At 60.2% G+C, this 14,330-nt stretch overlaps 1 protein-coding gene across 7 annotated transcripts in view; it reads right to left on the bottom strand.

The window, feature by feature from the left end:
• LOC117652896 (spectrin beta chain, non-erythrocytic 1) overlaps positions 1 to 14,330 on the bottom strand; it is a 53,691-nt gene that overhangs the window by 22,980 nt on the left and 16,381 nt on the right. For all 7 annotated transcript variants that reach the window (XM_034398101.1, XM_034398096.1, XM_034398097.1 and 4 more), the window contains exons 2-3: positions 12,130 to 12,276; positions 6,255 to 6,422 (exon numbers count right to left, since the gene is read on the bottom strand). In XM_034398101.1, the coding sequence (XP_034253992.1) occupies positions 6,255 to 6,422; positions 12,130 to 12,249 (288 nt within the window). In that variant the 5' untranslated portion in view covers positions 12,250 to 12,276. The remainder of the gene's footprint in view (positions 1 to 6,254; positions 6,423 to 12,129; positions 12,277 to 14,330) is intronic.

Raw genomic sequence — 14,330 nt, 5'->3', positions numbered from 1 at the left:
GCTTCGTACTTCGTGTCGGCCACGCGTCGCGCCGGCGAGGCGAGGCGAGGCGAGGCGAGGCAGGCCTGGCGAGGCCCCACCCCGCGGCCCGCGCCGCCAGTTCCGGTGCTGCACACCTTTAATTGGAAGGGCGAGAAAAGTGGCCGTGAATCGGCGAGGCCCCCAGGCCGCGGTCATGCAAAACCCAGCGGCGTAGCTAGGCGTAGCCAAGGCGTAGCGAGGCGTGGCAGGCGGGCGCAGCGGCGTAGCCGGCGCCGGGTGCTCTGTGCACACACTCGCGCGCCGGGACGCCGCCAGTGTGCTGCCGCTGTCTCTCTCGCACTCGTGGGGCATCCCGTAGGGGCGCGAGAGAGACGGCGGCACCGCTCGGCACCAGCCTGCAGTGCAGGGCAGCGGCCAGCACGCGAGTGCATCGCTCCTGGGGCCTCTGCGCCGCGCCGCCGCGCCGCCGTGCCACTTGTCAGGTCGCCCGGCCGGCCGACCGGCCACGCCCCCATGACCCCCATGCTTTACATGCTCTGCACGCGTTTTCAGCGCGCGGCGCGGCACGGCACGGCCAGGCGCCCTCCCAAATAGAGCGGGATTCCTCAGACGGGTCGCCGCGGTGCCGCCGGCCCGGACAGAGCCGTCCTCCGGGGGGGATGGCCTTTGGGCCCTCCGGGTCCTCCGGGCCTGCGCTGCGGCTTGGGCAGGCTTGGGGCACCGTAACACCGCGGCGCCGCCATCACCGAGGACCTGCTGCACTTGCACTCGCTTGGCGCGGCGGTGCGGTTTCGCGCGGCACCGCGATAATTGCAGCACCGCGGCGAGGAGGCCGCCGAGGCCGAGCGCCAGCCGGGCAGACACTGCACACTGCAACGCCGCGCCCATCGCCGCGCATCTCAAACACAAAACTAAAGCCCGACAGGTTTTTGTAATCATTACCGCCCAGTCGGCGAGTCGGTGAGTCGGTCCGGGGGAGGGGTGCCCCCAGGGCCGAGAGGCCTTCCTCCTCCTTGGCCAGGCCGGCCGCGGCCGCGGCGTCGTGCAGTGTGCGCGTGGGACGCCGCAGAGGCAGATAACAATAGCGTAAAATCGCCGTTTGGCAGCACAGATTCATCAACATATTATTAACCCCCCTCCCCGCTCCGGGACGCCCCCCGCAGCCCCCCCCCCCCCCAAAACTCCGACAACACGCGGCGACGGCGACATTCCCCGCGACCGCAGAGCCCAAGTCTATATACAGGCAAAGGAGGGGAGGGGAGGGGGCAGGAGGGCCGGGCAACCGACTTGACTTGCTGTCGCAAAAAGAAAAAGTCGAGTTAAGGACATGACAAAAAAATCGGGAACCCCCGGAGTCTAAAAACATACATAGCTCAGACGGTCAAACTTTTCAAAAACTACGCGGCGTGTCCGTCGGCAGTGGTAAACTTACGACGCCGCGGCGTTGGCAGTGCGAGACGGGCAGCGGCGGATCGACCCGAAAACGGAAAGTAACGCGAAAACCAAATCAACACTCGCGGCGCGCCGCGCTTCGCTTCGTTTCTCTTTCTCTCGGAACATACCTAACGCCACTTGGCACAGGGAGGCGGCGCGGCAGCCGAACAGGTACGACTCTCAGGACGCCGCTCGGCGCTCGGCTCGGCGCTCCCGCGGCTCGTATGTGCCAAACCGCACCAGTGCCCACCACACTTGTGGTCAGGAAGGCAGCGGCGAGAAGACTCTGCAGCTAGTGTTCTCTCTTTCCCTCCCTCTCCGTCGGTGCACTGTCAGAAGCAGAGACCGCCGGCTGTTCGACTCAAATTCTCCTTTCCAGAGACGAAACGCTCGCAAGTACTTCTCGAGGTTTACCGCGCACTTTTGCCGTGAGTTTGTCCACTCTGTCGTTTTTTTGGCAGGTACGCGGAAGAAATCCTTCGATAATGACTGGACAAGTGACCGACCGCAGATTGGACTTTCTTTTCCCTGGACGCGCATTTCCTGCCGATGCAACTCGGACGCACGGGCGGGCCGCCAGGCCGCCAGGCAGGCAGGCAGGCAGCCAGCCAGGCAGCCAGCAGGGCTTTCACATTCACATCATCGCCGAACGGAACGGTCCCGAGAAACTCCGCGTCGCGTCGCCAAGCCCGGCCAAGCCCTGCGCCATCGCGCCCCGGGCAAATCTCAGCGACGAGAAAGAAATTGAACGCCAGTGGGAAAACGGCGCGGCCGACGCGCCAACGGCCAAAACAATCGACCCATCCATCCACTCCACCCACGAGCTGCCCCGCCGTGCCCCGCCCAGCAAACACTCTCCCTCTCTCTCCCACCACCGGCCGCGCCCAGACCGAGCCCGCCGGCCGGCAGAGCGCACTGTGGGCCAGAAGACCGGTGGAGGCGGCCAAAACTCTCGACGCGTTTTGAGCCCGAGAGTCGCTAAATGGGACTTGAACCGAGCGAGTGACCCCGCCAATGGATTGCTCTCCGAACGAGGAATCCATTGGTGGGGTCACACGTTCGGTTTGAGTCCTGTTTAGCGACTCTGGAGCTCAAAACGCGTCGAGAGTTTTGGCCGCCTCCACCGGTCTTCTGGCCCACTGTGGAGCGCCTGCCACGTAGGCCACCAGGCCGCACCCCTGGCCGGCGGGTTGGCCTGCCCTGCCGGGGGCTCTCTAGCCAGCACAGTAGGCAGATTCTGAACCAGTGTTTTCGTCGCTCTGTCTCTCTCGCGTCGACACGGAAAGCTCCGTGAGTGCGAGAGAGACAGAGCGACGAAAACGACTCTCGGAATCAGTCTGCTTGCGTCGTTGCGCCATCAAGTGCTCCAGGAAGCGCACAGCTTCAACAGGGTTTCGGCCGCCAGGCGGGCAGGCCGTACAAGGTGTTCGGTGAACCGTACAAGGTGCACTGCGCGCGGACCGCGACGTTCGGGGCGACGCCCACGGACCCCTCGGCTTGGGGTCGGGTAGGGTCGGGTGGGGCCGGGAGGGGTCGGATAGGGTCGGAGCGCGGCGGAGTGCGGAAGGAGGGTCCTCCCGACCAACCCATCCAAAACAGGACGACAAATGCAGTCAGGATGTCATTGCAGCCGCAGCGAACCCGGAAGGTTCTCCTGGAAAAGTGCCACGCAGCTTAACGAATACGACCAGCACTGGCGGACGCACTGGAAAAGAGGAGGCGCGGCGTCGAGCGGCGCGGCACGCAGAGCGTCACGGAGCTTGTTGCGTTGCAGCGTCACCACGTTGCCATATCTCGCGTAACCAGCAAACTGGCCAACTAACCCGGCCGGTCGGCCCGGCCCGCCATACCATACCCGCCATGCAGCCCGCTCCGCGCCGCTCCGTGCTCCGGGCGAGAAACTCGCTGTACTCGCGTCACACGACCAATACGGTGCCGAGCGCGCTGCCGGCACGGCTCAAGCAGCCAGCGACGACAACCGCCAAAGAAAAGAAACGAGAAAAAACTCTCCGCGTCCCCCTGTTCCACTTCTCCCCGCGACGGCGCGAGGTTCACCGGCCGCATAAACACGGATAGAAAATGGTGGCGTCGTAAAAATAAATTCGCCGTGCTAAACCTTATCTTTCGTCACCTCCGCGCCATCGCCATCCGCTCCGGAGGCTCGGCCGCAGCACGCGCCCGTTCCGAGCAGCGCGCTGTCTCTCTCGCACCCCTACGGGGCGCACCCCGCGAGCGCGCGAGAGACCGAGCGCGGGCGGGCCGGCGGGCCGCGACCTGGCACGGGGCCTCCATGACCTTCGCGGTCACGCCGCCACCGCGGTCGCACCGCCAGCCGCGCAGCGCGGCAGCACGGCGGCAACGCGCACCCACCACTTGATTAACCGCGCGACGACTCGACGACTAGGAACAAGTGTCACGTCCATAAATAAAACGGGCGGGAGCGAAATATGAAAAATGTGCAAACAGCAACAACAACAGCATGATGGCGTGGGGCAGACGGGCGCCGCGTAAGCCGGGCGGCGCGAAGCCCGGCCAAGCCAGGGTCTATGAACGGGGGCACGCCGCGCCGGCACGCCAAAGGCACGCCGCCCTCCTTGGGGCTTAACTCGGCGCCCTGTCCCGCGCGTCTCCCGGCGTATGGCTTCGCTGTCCGACCGGCCGGCCAGCCGGCGGGGGAGCGGGGGGAGCCCCTAGAACTAACCGGCAAACGCCCCCACGCCGCCAACACGGCAGCAGCAGACTGACAGTCGTTTTCGTCGCTCTGTCCCTCTCGCACCCACGGGGCGTTCCGCATAGGTGCGAGTGAGACAGACAGACTGCAGGCGAGGCAGGGCAAAGAGGAAAACGACACCGCGCGGCAGTCTCGGAGACGGGCAGACGGTACGACGGTACGCGGAGCCGCGACAGGGCAGCCCTGGGCGGGCAGGCCTCTAGCCCAGCGGTTCTCAACCTTTCTCGGCTCGCGACCCCAAATTTGAAGCCAAAAATTTCCGCGACCCCCAGGAAAAATTTCGCGACCCCACGGGACCCCTCCTTTAACATGCCACGGCGTCTGATCCGAGGCGGGCATTTTGCTCCCTCAACGGGCAACTGGTCTTTGGACCTTCCTTTAGCATGCCTTTGTTACGGAGTGCAATTATCAGTCTTAGTTTGGGAGCAGTATTGTCTCAAAGTTGGCCAAAACGCTCAGAAATGTCTATGAAAAATCGTGTTTTGGGCTGATTTTAAGCAGCCACAGCGTCTGATCCGAGGCGGGCATTTTGCTCCCTCAACGGGCAGTTGGTCTTTGGACCTTCCTTTAGCATGCCTCTGTTACGGAGTGCGATTATCAGTCTTAGTTTGGGAGCAGTATTGTCTCAAAGTTGGCCGAAACGGTCAGCAGTGTCTTTGAAAAATCGTGTTTTGGGCCGATTTTAAGCAGCCACTGCGTCTGATCCGAGGCGGGCATTTTGCTCCCTCAACGGGCAGTTGGTCTTTGGACCTTCCTTTAGCATGCCTTTGTTACGGAGTGCAATTATCAGTCTTAGTTTGAGAGCAGTATTGTCTCAAAGTTGGCCGAAACGCTCAGAAATGTCTATGAAAAATCGTGTTTTGGGCCGATTTTAAGCAGCCACTGCGTCTGATCCGAGGCGGGCATTTTGCTCCCTCAACGGGCAATTGGTCTTTGGACCTTCCTTTAGCATGCCTTTGTTACGGAGTGCGATTATCAGTCTTAGTTTGGGAGCAGTATTGTCTCAAAGTTGACCAAAATAGTCACAACGATTTTTCAAAGACACTTGCGACCGTTTCGGCCAACTTTGAGACAATACTGCTCCCAAACTAAGACTGATAATCGCACTCCGTAACAGAGGCATGCTAAAGGAAGGTCCAAAGACCAATTGCCCGTTGAGGGAGCAAAATGCCCGCCTCGGATCAGACGCAGTGGCTGCTTAAAATCGGCCCAAAACACGATTTTTCATAGACATTCTGAGCGTTTCGGCCAACTTTGAGACAATACTGCTCCCAAACTAAGACTGATAATTGCACTCCGTAACAAAGGCATGCTAAAGGAAGGTCCAAAGACCGATTGCCCGTTGAGGGAGCAAAATGCCCGCCTCGGATCAGACGCAGTGGCTGCTTAAAATCGGCCCAAAACACGATTTTTCATAGACATTTCTGAGCGTTTCGGCCAACTTTGAGACAATACTGCTCCCAAACTAAGACTGATAATTGCACTCCGTAACAAAGGCATGCTAAAGGAAGGTCCAAAGACCGATTGCCCGTTGAGGGAGCAAAATGCCCGCCTCGGATCAGACGCAGTGGCTGCTTAAAATCGGCCTAAAACACGACCCCAGCATCGCCGCGACCCCTTAAAAAAATTTCGCGACCCCGCTTGGGGTCGCGACCCTAAGGTTGAGAACCACTGCTCTAGCCTCCGGGCAGGCCGCGTCGTCGCGCAGGTACCAGTGTGGAGACGCGTGCGACTCGGCCCCAAATCCCTTTACAGTGCCGTGTCGCCGGCGCATGCACGCGTGTGTGCCAGTGTGTGTGTGAGCGCGCGCATATGCATGTGTGTGCTTGTGTGGCTGCATACCTGGCCACCGCTGCGCCACGCCAGTCATGTGGCGCTTCCCTCTCACTCTCTCACACCACCCCCTCCCCCCTTCCCCTGCGTCAATATTGTCTTGCCCCGATAACACCGTGCAACACACACACACACGCTCACAGAGGTACACGCGTTCGCGCTAGCGATAACGGCCGGTCCAAAATAGTAAAGTACCGCGTACCGCACAATCTCGTAAAAAAAAAAGAAACAACAGGAAACGTTTTAGAAAATGCCCGCGCTGGGCTGGGCTTACCTTGGTGTGCAGGAACGCCAGGGACTTGTTCACGTTCTCCACCTTGTGGACGCGCATCTTGCCGTTGTTGGGCTTGCCCAGCTTCTCGCCGGAGATGATCTCCAGCAGCTTGAGCAGCTTCTTGCCGTCGGCGAGGTCCGTGAACAAGTCCTCCACCTCCATCCGGGCCTGAAAGACAAACGGGGTTCAAATACTCATCAAAACCCTGTTGTTGTTGTTGTTGTTTTGGCATGACATATTTGGCGCACTTGCGGCAGCCCGAACAAGGGCCCCAGCAGTGTGAGACCAGCCGGCCGCTGGCAGGTTGGTGAAAGGCTCAAAGGCGCGCCTAGAATGTCAAATGAAGACTGGCTGCGTGTCTCCGTGTCGCCGTGCGTAAGCGGCGTAAGCCAGCACGGCGGGCATCGCGCGCACAGTGGGCCAGAAGACCGGTGGAGGCCGCAAAAACTATAAGACGCGTTTTGAGCTCCAGTCAGTAAATGGGACTCGAACTGAGCGTGTGACCCCACTAATGGACTCCTCATTCGGAGAGCAATCCATTGGTGGGGTCACACGTTCGGTTCGAGTCCCATTTAGCGACTCTGGAGCTCGAAACGCGGCTAGAGTTTTGGCCGCCTGCACCGGTCTTCTGGCCCACTGTGGTGCGTCGAGCATTGGCAGCGCAGCCATCCCGCCGCCCAGTCGGCAGCATTGTAATGGGCGTATAGCGGCCCGGGTAACTGTCTTGCCGGTCCCCGCGCTACGTCAGCCGGTCCGGAGAAGAGGAATAAAAACATAAATAAAGAAGGAAAACAGACCGCGCGCGGCGCGGGTACTCGAACCCGCGCCCGCCCCTTTCCTATTTGATTTCTCACAAGGCGGCTGCAGGCTGGCGCAACGCCGCTGCAGCGCGAATTCCCGACAAATTGCGGTGCCAGGCAGGCAGGCAGGCAGGCACTGGGTCAGGCAGAGGTGCCGGTGCACCGCGGCGGTGCCGCCAGGGCACCATCAAGACCGCCACTTTGCACGTCCCCGTCGGCCGCCGTCGGCCCGGTAGCGTCGCAGCGACGCGCAGAGCCTGCAGGCTTCGCGGAGCGGTTTCGTCGCTGTCTCTCTCCCACTCGCGGGCCGTGTCCTAAGGGTGCGAGAGAGACAGAGCGGCGAAAACACTCCAGAGATCGCTCCGCTGCGAGACATGCGTGCCGTCACGCTCCGCCGGCACGAGAAGGCGACGGCGAACTCCATCGACAGCAAAGTTCAAATTTTAGCAATTTATTAACGCATCTTTTCGGTATCTTTTCCAGTCCCAACGACCGCCAGAGAGTGCCCCAAAGTGCGGCACTCGGCTCGGCGGCGCGTAATGGCCCATTTTGTGGCCGGAAAGGGAGAATGGACGGGAATCACGTTATTACGGCCCACTGTTATTTTTCGGACGTGATTCTAGGAGCAGCCTGGCTGAGCCTGGCCGGCCAGGGACAAGACGCGGCGGGACGGGACGGCCCGGGACGGCCGCCACACACTCAGCGGGACCAGAGACCGGGGGATCGTGGGCGGCGCCCGGCGCGGCGGGGCGCGCGGCGGAGCGGCAAGGATTGTCCAGGCCGGGCGCCCCGCCCCGCCCCGCCCCGCCCCGCCCCGCCCGCATCAAGACACCGCGCCGGCCAGTCGCTCCGACTCCATGACTCCCATGCCCCCCCCCCTTCCCAAGACTGAGGACTGCTCGCCGCTCATAATCAGAGGGGCCCCGACCGACTGCCGGGTCCACGTGGGCACCGTGGAACCACGGCGCACGTGGTGGCCACGCGCGGGACGGTCTCGGACGTCATGGAGGCGGAGCGAGGGTGGCGGTCGTCGGCGTGCTTGCCAAGCCGCCCGCCGCCCGCCCGGCGGACGCACAGTGGGCCAGAAGACCGGTGGAAACGGCTAAAACTCCAGACGCGTTTTGAGCTCCGGAGTCGGTCAATCGGACTCGAACCGAACGTGCGGCCCCACCAATGGATTCCTCGTTCGGAGAGCGACCCATTGGTGGGGTCACACGTTCGGTTCGAGTCGGCTCACCGGCCCGCCTGGAACAAGGCTGCCCGCCAGGTCCCTCATGATCCTCATGATCCTGCCCATCAAGGTGATTAACCGTGCCGGCAGGGCGCAGCGGCGCAGCGCGGGACCGTCCGTGCGGAACGCTCAAGTCGGCACTCGACGCCGCTCGCCGCCACGGCGCCGGCCGGCCGGCTTACGACAGGGGTCCGAACACCGCGCCCTCGTCGCTCTGTCTCTCTCGCACTCACGGGGCGTGCCGTAGGCCCGTGGGGGTGCGAGAGAGACAGAGCGCTGTCATCCGTCGCGCCCCTCGTCCCTCGAGTCCCTCGTTACCGGCCTTGGGCCCGGCCGGCAGGGCCTTGGTGTCACGCCGCGCCGCGCGCTCCAACACGGCTAACAGACCATGCAAAATCCGGGAAACGGAGAGCGGCAAAAAATGGACAAAAAGGCGGAAACAACAACAACAAGCTTCGATGATCGATGCGATCCGCGACCGAACCCTTCACGCTTCGCGCGGCGTCCCTTCGTCGCGTCACACTCGCGGGGCGGGAGGGCAGCAGAGGTTCGAACGCGGGTTCGAATCCCGGCGGCGGCTTCGCTGAGGGGAGGGACGCGAACCGCGGCGCGAACTAAGCTTTTGTTTTCTCGGCCGCTCGGCGCTCGCTGACGGCATCGCCGCGTTGCCGAGCCATTCAGAAGATCGGTTCGTCGCTCTGTCTCTCTCGCAACCTCACGGAGAGCCCCATGAGTGCGACAGAGACAGAGAGACGTACACGTCGACGCCGGAGGGCTTCAGGCCGGGCGACCTATAGCAGGCTTCATCGGGCGAGCGCCGTCGTGGTGGAAACCAGGCGAAACTATGACGGCATCACGACCGTGACTAAGTGCTCGCCCACGAGGCGGCGCCCACCAGCCCACCAGCAACCAGGCAACGACCCGAAGGCGAAACCCTCATTGCGGTGCGTTTGTTTGCGTTCCGATCCCCGGAGTCAAAGGGCCGCGACGACGACGACGGACCTCAACGCCGCTCTTCATTGGAGATGGAAAGGAAACCCAAACGCTGGAGCCTGGAGAGCACACTGACTGCGGCAGCGGTTCCAGGACCATTCCAGGGTGGTTTCAGGACGGTTCCAGGCGGGTGGGCACGGCAACCACCCCGGGCTCGGCAGCGACAAGACGCTTTCGAGGACGGTTGGGCAGCGATGCCGCAGTCATGGTCCATCGACACGGAGGCCGACGTCGGCCAAGCGCGCCCTGGAGCCCTGGAGCCTACAGCCCTGGAGGCAGCTGGAGTCTTTTCACCCAGTCCTTCCTCTCTTGGCCCCATAGGGCTTGAGCCAACTGAGTCCGTAAGCCGACATAGTCCCCCGGACCCGTCCTGGAACAGCTGCAGCAGTCTTGAATCCAGCCTGCACTGCACAGTCCTAAAGCCAAGCGTTGAAGCGCCCAGTCCTGAGAAGCGAGACCCGGGCTCTAAAAGCCCACGGCCGCGGCCCGCAATTGTTTCGATTCCCGCGCGGCGCGCGCACTTAACGGAACGCGGCCCGCGGAACGCGCCTGTAAAAGTGGCGCTTGCTCGCGGGCCTTCGCGCGCCCGGCACGCCGCCGGCACGGCACGCGCACCTGGCCGCCCCGCTCCGTCTCTGTCGCACTCACAGGCCGGGCCGGGGCGCAGAGAGAGAGAGAGAGCGACGCCTTGCAGACCGCACCGTCACAGCCTGCAACAAGCGCCAAGCGCCGCGTCAAAAGAACGACGGCCCGGCCACCACACTGCATCCGGTATGCGCCGCTGAATCACATCATCCCCGGACCGAGAAAAAAAATGAAACGAAAATAGAATACCGCCTCGAAAAGAAGTTACTCCACAACCTGCAACACAACCTACATCGACGCGGGGAGGAAGGAGTGTACTCTCAGTGCAAGTGTGTACACATCGTTCGCAGCAGGGGCTGCAGGACACCTGGCGGGGCAAGCCGTCGCGTGGAGGTAGTCGCACAGTGGGGCAGAAGACCGGTGGAGGCGGCCAAAACTGGCGCGTTTGAGCTCTAGAGTCGCTGAATGGGACTCGAACCGAACGAGTGACCACACCAATGGATTGCTCTCCGAACGAGGAATCCATTGGTGGGGTCACAAGTTCGGTTCGAGTCCTGCTTAGCGACTCTGGAGCTCAAAACACGTCCAGAGTTTCGGCCGCCTCCACCGCCTGTCGCGCGGAGGCCGTCGACAGGTGCGTGCGATAAGGGATGGGGGCTACATCGCCGACGGGCGGCCTCAATCCTTTTTGGCGCGGGGGTTGCGAGGGGGAGGGGGGGGGGGAATCGGGGCTTCGCTCGTGGAAGGGGGCTCAACTGCGCCATCCGATAAGCGATCCGCGCGCCGGGGCGCGGGCAGAAATGACTTCGGCAAAGTCGGAGAGAAAAGGGTAAACATCCAGCAACGCAACACATCGCCAATCTTCGTCGTGAAACGCCCCCATTTGCGTCCTCCCCGAACAACGGCGGGGGGCGCGGTCAAGACCAGAGCAGCTGCCGTAAAAAAAATACACCCTGCACTTTCCCTTGGCTTCCGGTGCACCCCACCTCGATCGAGTACCGCCACTAGTGGGCGCCACCGATCGAACGGCCCCTCATTGGCTGCCGCGCGAAGAAATTCCCCGCCAATCGGAGCGCGAAGAGCGAGCGAGCGAGCGAACCAACCGCGGACGCATGCATATTCATGTCCGCATACCACACCACGTTAAGGCAGGAAAAATTTCTCGCGCCCTTGCGCCGCACGCACCGCGTGCCTCGTCTCTGTTTTGGTTTAATCCCCTTTTTATTGGTCGTTGCGGCGCGGAGGGTCCCGCTAGGCTAGGCGGGGCTAGGCCAGCCAGGCGCAGATTAGCGCAGTACCGAACTTGATAAAGGGAAAGGGCCCCGGCGCGCCCTGGCGTGCCTTCCCACCGCCAGCCAGCGCACGGGAACCAAACAACAACAAAATAGAGAGCGAGAGGTCAGACGCCATCAAATGGAGCCGCGGCCGCATCGAGCCCCATTTGACGAGATCAATTAATTAGATGCAACAAGGCGAGAAGGAAAGGCCGAGCGACAATTCTATCCCGCCGTGGCATCTCCCATCCCGGTGCCGCGGTCCAGCGCGCCGCCGCGCGCCCGCCGAGGGGACAGAAAAAACAACAACAAAAACACGAGAGAGAGAAAATAAAAAGTGGAAAGAAACGGGAGGGCGGGTGCGCCATTCAATGGAGATAAGATTTAGGGAACACCTCGTGAGCTCCCTCCCCCTTTCGCTGCAATGGCGCGCAACGCGGCGCAGTGTGCTTGCAGAGTGCCGGACTCTGGATTGGCATCAGCGGAGCCAGAAAGGAAACTGCAGCATCACACGCCGGCGAGGTCCTGCAGGACTCGCGCCATTCATTCGGCCGACCCATCAATCAGCCAACAGCAACAACAACAACAACAACAACAAAAGCAGCAGCAACAACAACGTGCTTTCTTCGTTTTTATTTTCGCACCGGTCCGGTCCTGGCCTCCTCTACTTCTCCTCCTCGTTCGAGAGGAAATGAGATAGATAAAGCGGGGCATGCATCATGCATCACCATAAACAACGGGCGGTGGACGCCACGCGCCGCCAAACTTGGTAATAAATTTAAAAGGGCGGCGGTGCATCGCGGCATGGCGCGGCCGAGTGGCCGATTGGCTGCCGAATGGCGACCGGACCGGACCGGACCAACGGGCGGCTTTGTAGGCGCCAGCCTTTGCTTTCCATCTCCATATTTTTAAAAAATCTGTCATTCACTTTTTAAAACCTTACAAACTATTTTCGACCCTGTAAAAAAATCAAAATAAATTGCGGGACTCACCTTCTGCAGGAACGAGTTCATCCATTTTGTGAAGGTCTTTTTCTGGATGTGGAGTCGCTCCTCCTGGAGCGCCTTAATGCGCGAAAGTTCGAACTTGGCCACATCTTCGCGCTGACTCATGCTGGCACCCGGCAGAAGTTGCTCATACTGCAAAACGGAAGGCACACGTCAGTGGGGGGCGCCGGGAGCACGCATCAAGGCAAGGGCGATAAAGTAAAGGAAAAAGGCTAAAGTTACGATCGCACACGCGCTAAGTGGCCGTGACATTAAAAACCATGCAAAGATTACTCTGTACACGAGTGCACATGGCTAATTGTGAGAATGCATCCCATGCTCAAGGAAACTGTGAGAAAAATACGAAAAAAAAACACAATAAAAAGGCAGAAAAAGGAATCCCCATTCCCAGGGTGCATCATACTTCCTCCATTTTACTACTACTTCGTCTTGGCCACCCTGACACATAAAGTACACTGGAACTGATAGACGACAGCAACTACTAAACAACAATTTGTCCAAATTTTTTTTTTAGATTTGGTTTGTTTTATTTTTAGCTTCTTCTAGGACCAGGAGCTCGATAGAGTATCCCCAGATAAGGGCCAAGAGGTGTCCGGTTTTCGGGGCGCGGTGGCGTTGTGGCGTACCCGGTGCAACCTGTCGGCCGGGATAGACCGGAATAGTTTGGGATGGAAAAGGGCCGCCCGGTGGACAGGACAGGAGTCCCGGATCATCCCGTGGGAACACGGCTCGGAACACGGCGCGCCTTCACGCGCGTTACACGGGGCCTTCGGGAGCTCTGGCTGCCGGCGGTGCCGGGCAGTGCCGCGGCGCGGAAAAGGGGACGTAATTGGAGCCGTTTTCTGGCGCAACCTGCTAGAAGACAAGCGCGCCACACCAAAAAAAAAGTTTTGTTTTACCCTTTTTTACGCGCGCTTTCGGCTAAAGGCTAAAGTATATACTCTGTCTCGTTCCTCTGCACACAAGGAAAAGCCGCGCTCCTCCCATGCCCTCCGAGCACACAGAGGGCGTACCACAGGGTGGGGCCTGTTTCGCGGTACCCACGGACGTACGCACGTACCGGCCACATTCGCGTAATCGCTTATCCCCCCGGGGAGCGGAAGGCACACACCGCACCGGATGTTGGCCCTCAAACACGGACCGTCCACACAGAGCAGCAGTACAGTGCCCGCTTCTTCCCGCGACACTGACCACGGCCCACAGTGGATTTGCCAGAAGAAGACCGGTGGAGGCGGTCAAAACTCTAGACGCGTTTTGAGCTCCAGAGTCGCCAAGCAGGACTCGAAGCGAACGTGTGACCCCACCAATGGATTCCTCGTTCGAAGAGCAATCTATTGGTGGGGTCACACGCGTTCGGTTCGAGCCCTGTTTAGCGACTCTGGAGCTCAAAACGCGTCCGGAACTTTGTCCGCCTCCACCAGTCTTCTGGCCCACTGTGCGGCCTCACACGAGTGCCGAGTCCAGCGACACCGAGGGGAACACGCTCCGGCGCGAAATACTCGACTGCTATTTTAGCGCACGCCACTGGACGATTGGTTCGAGTGTAGGAGCAGCAAGTGCAGTCTGCTCGAGTCTAGTGCAGTCTGCTCGCCGTGTGTTTGCCTCGCCTCCTCGACCCAGGTGGGGCCGCGCCAAACAGCGAGTCGTTTCGTAATCGGCCGCCAGATAGCGCGTCTGTGTGCACTCTCTAGATGCAGAGTGCGTGTGCATACAACGGTCTCGGGGCATGAGCTGCATGTCGACGCCAAAAAGAGTGAAGAGCCAGAAATGGGCCAGTCGAGTGTGAGTCGTTTTAGGCTATGCGTCTTAAACCTTTCAAAAAATTTAAAAAACACGAAAAAAAAAAAAAACAACACACACACACATTACAATTTTTTTTTAGCAAACTCATTAGGTACCAAACTACTGCAAAAATCTACTACACCAAAAATTTTAAAAAAAAAAAACTAAGGAAAAATTAACCAAGAAAATTACCATGCGATCAAAGTTAAAAAGGTGCACACACAAACTGATCAACTGTCAACTAAGAAACTGAGAAAGTGGCACTCATGCAATCAGAGCCGATCGAGCTCGGTGAGTGCGAAAGTAGATAAGAAAACAAACTAACTAAAACTTCATGGTGTTACAGTTCATAACCGAGAGGCTCTACAGTGTAAAAATAATTGCAACCGTGAGGAAGGCACAGA

This window comes from Thrips palmi, unplaced genomic scaffold (assembly GCF_012932325.1).
Source record: "Thrips palmi isolate BJ-2018 unplaced genomic scaffold, TpBJ-2018v1 HiC_scaffold_7, whole genome shotgun sequence".
Classification (NCBI taxonomy): Eukaryota; Metazoa; Arthropoda; class Insecta; order Thysanoptera; family Thripidae; genus Thrips; species Thrips palmi.
This window is presented reverse-complemented; position numbering and strand designations above follow the sequence as displayed.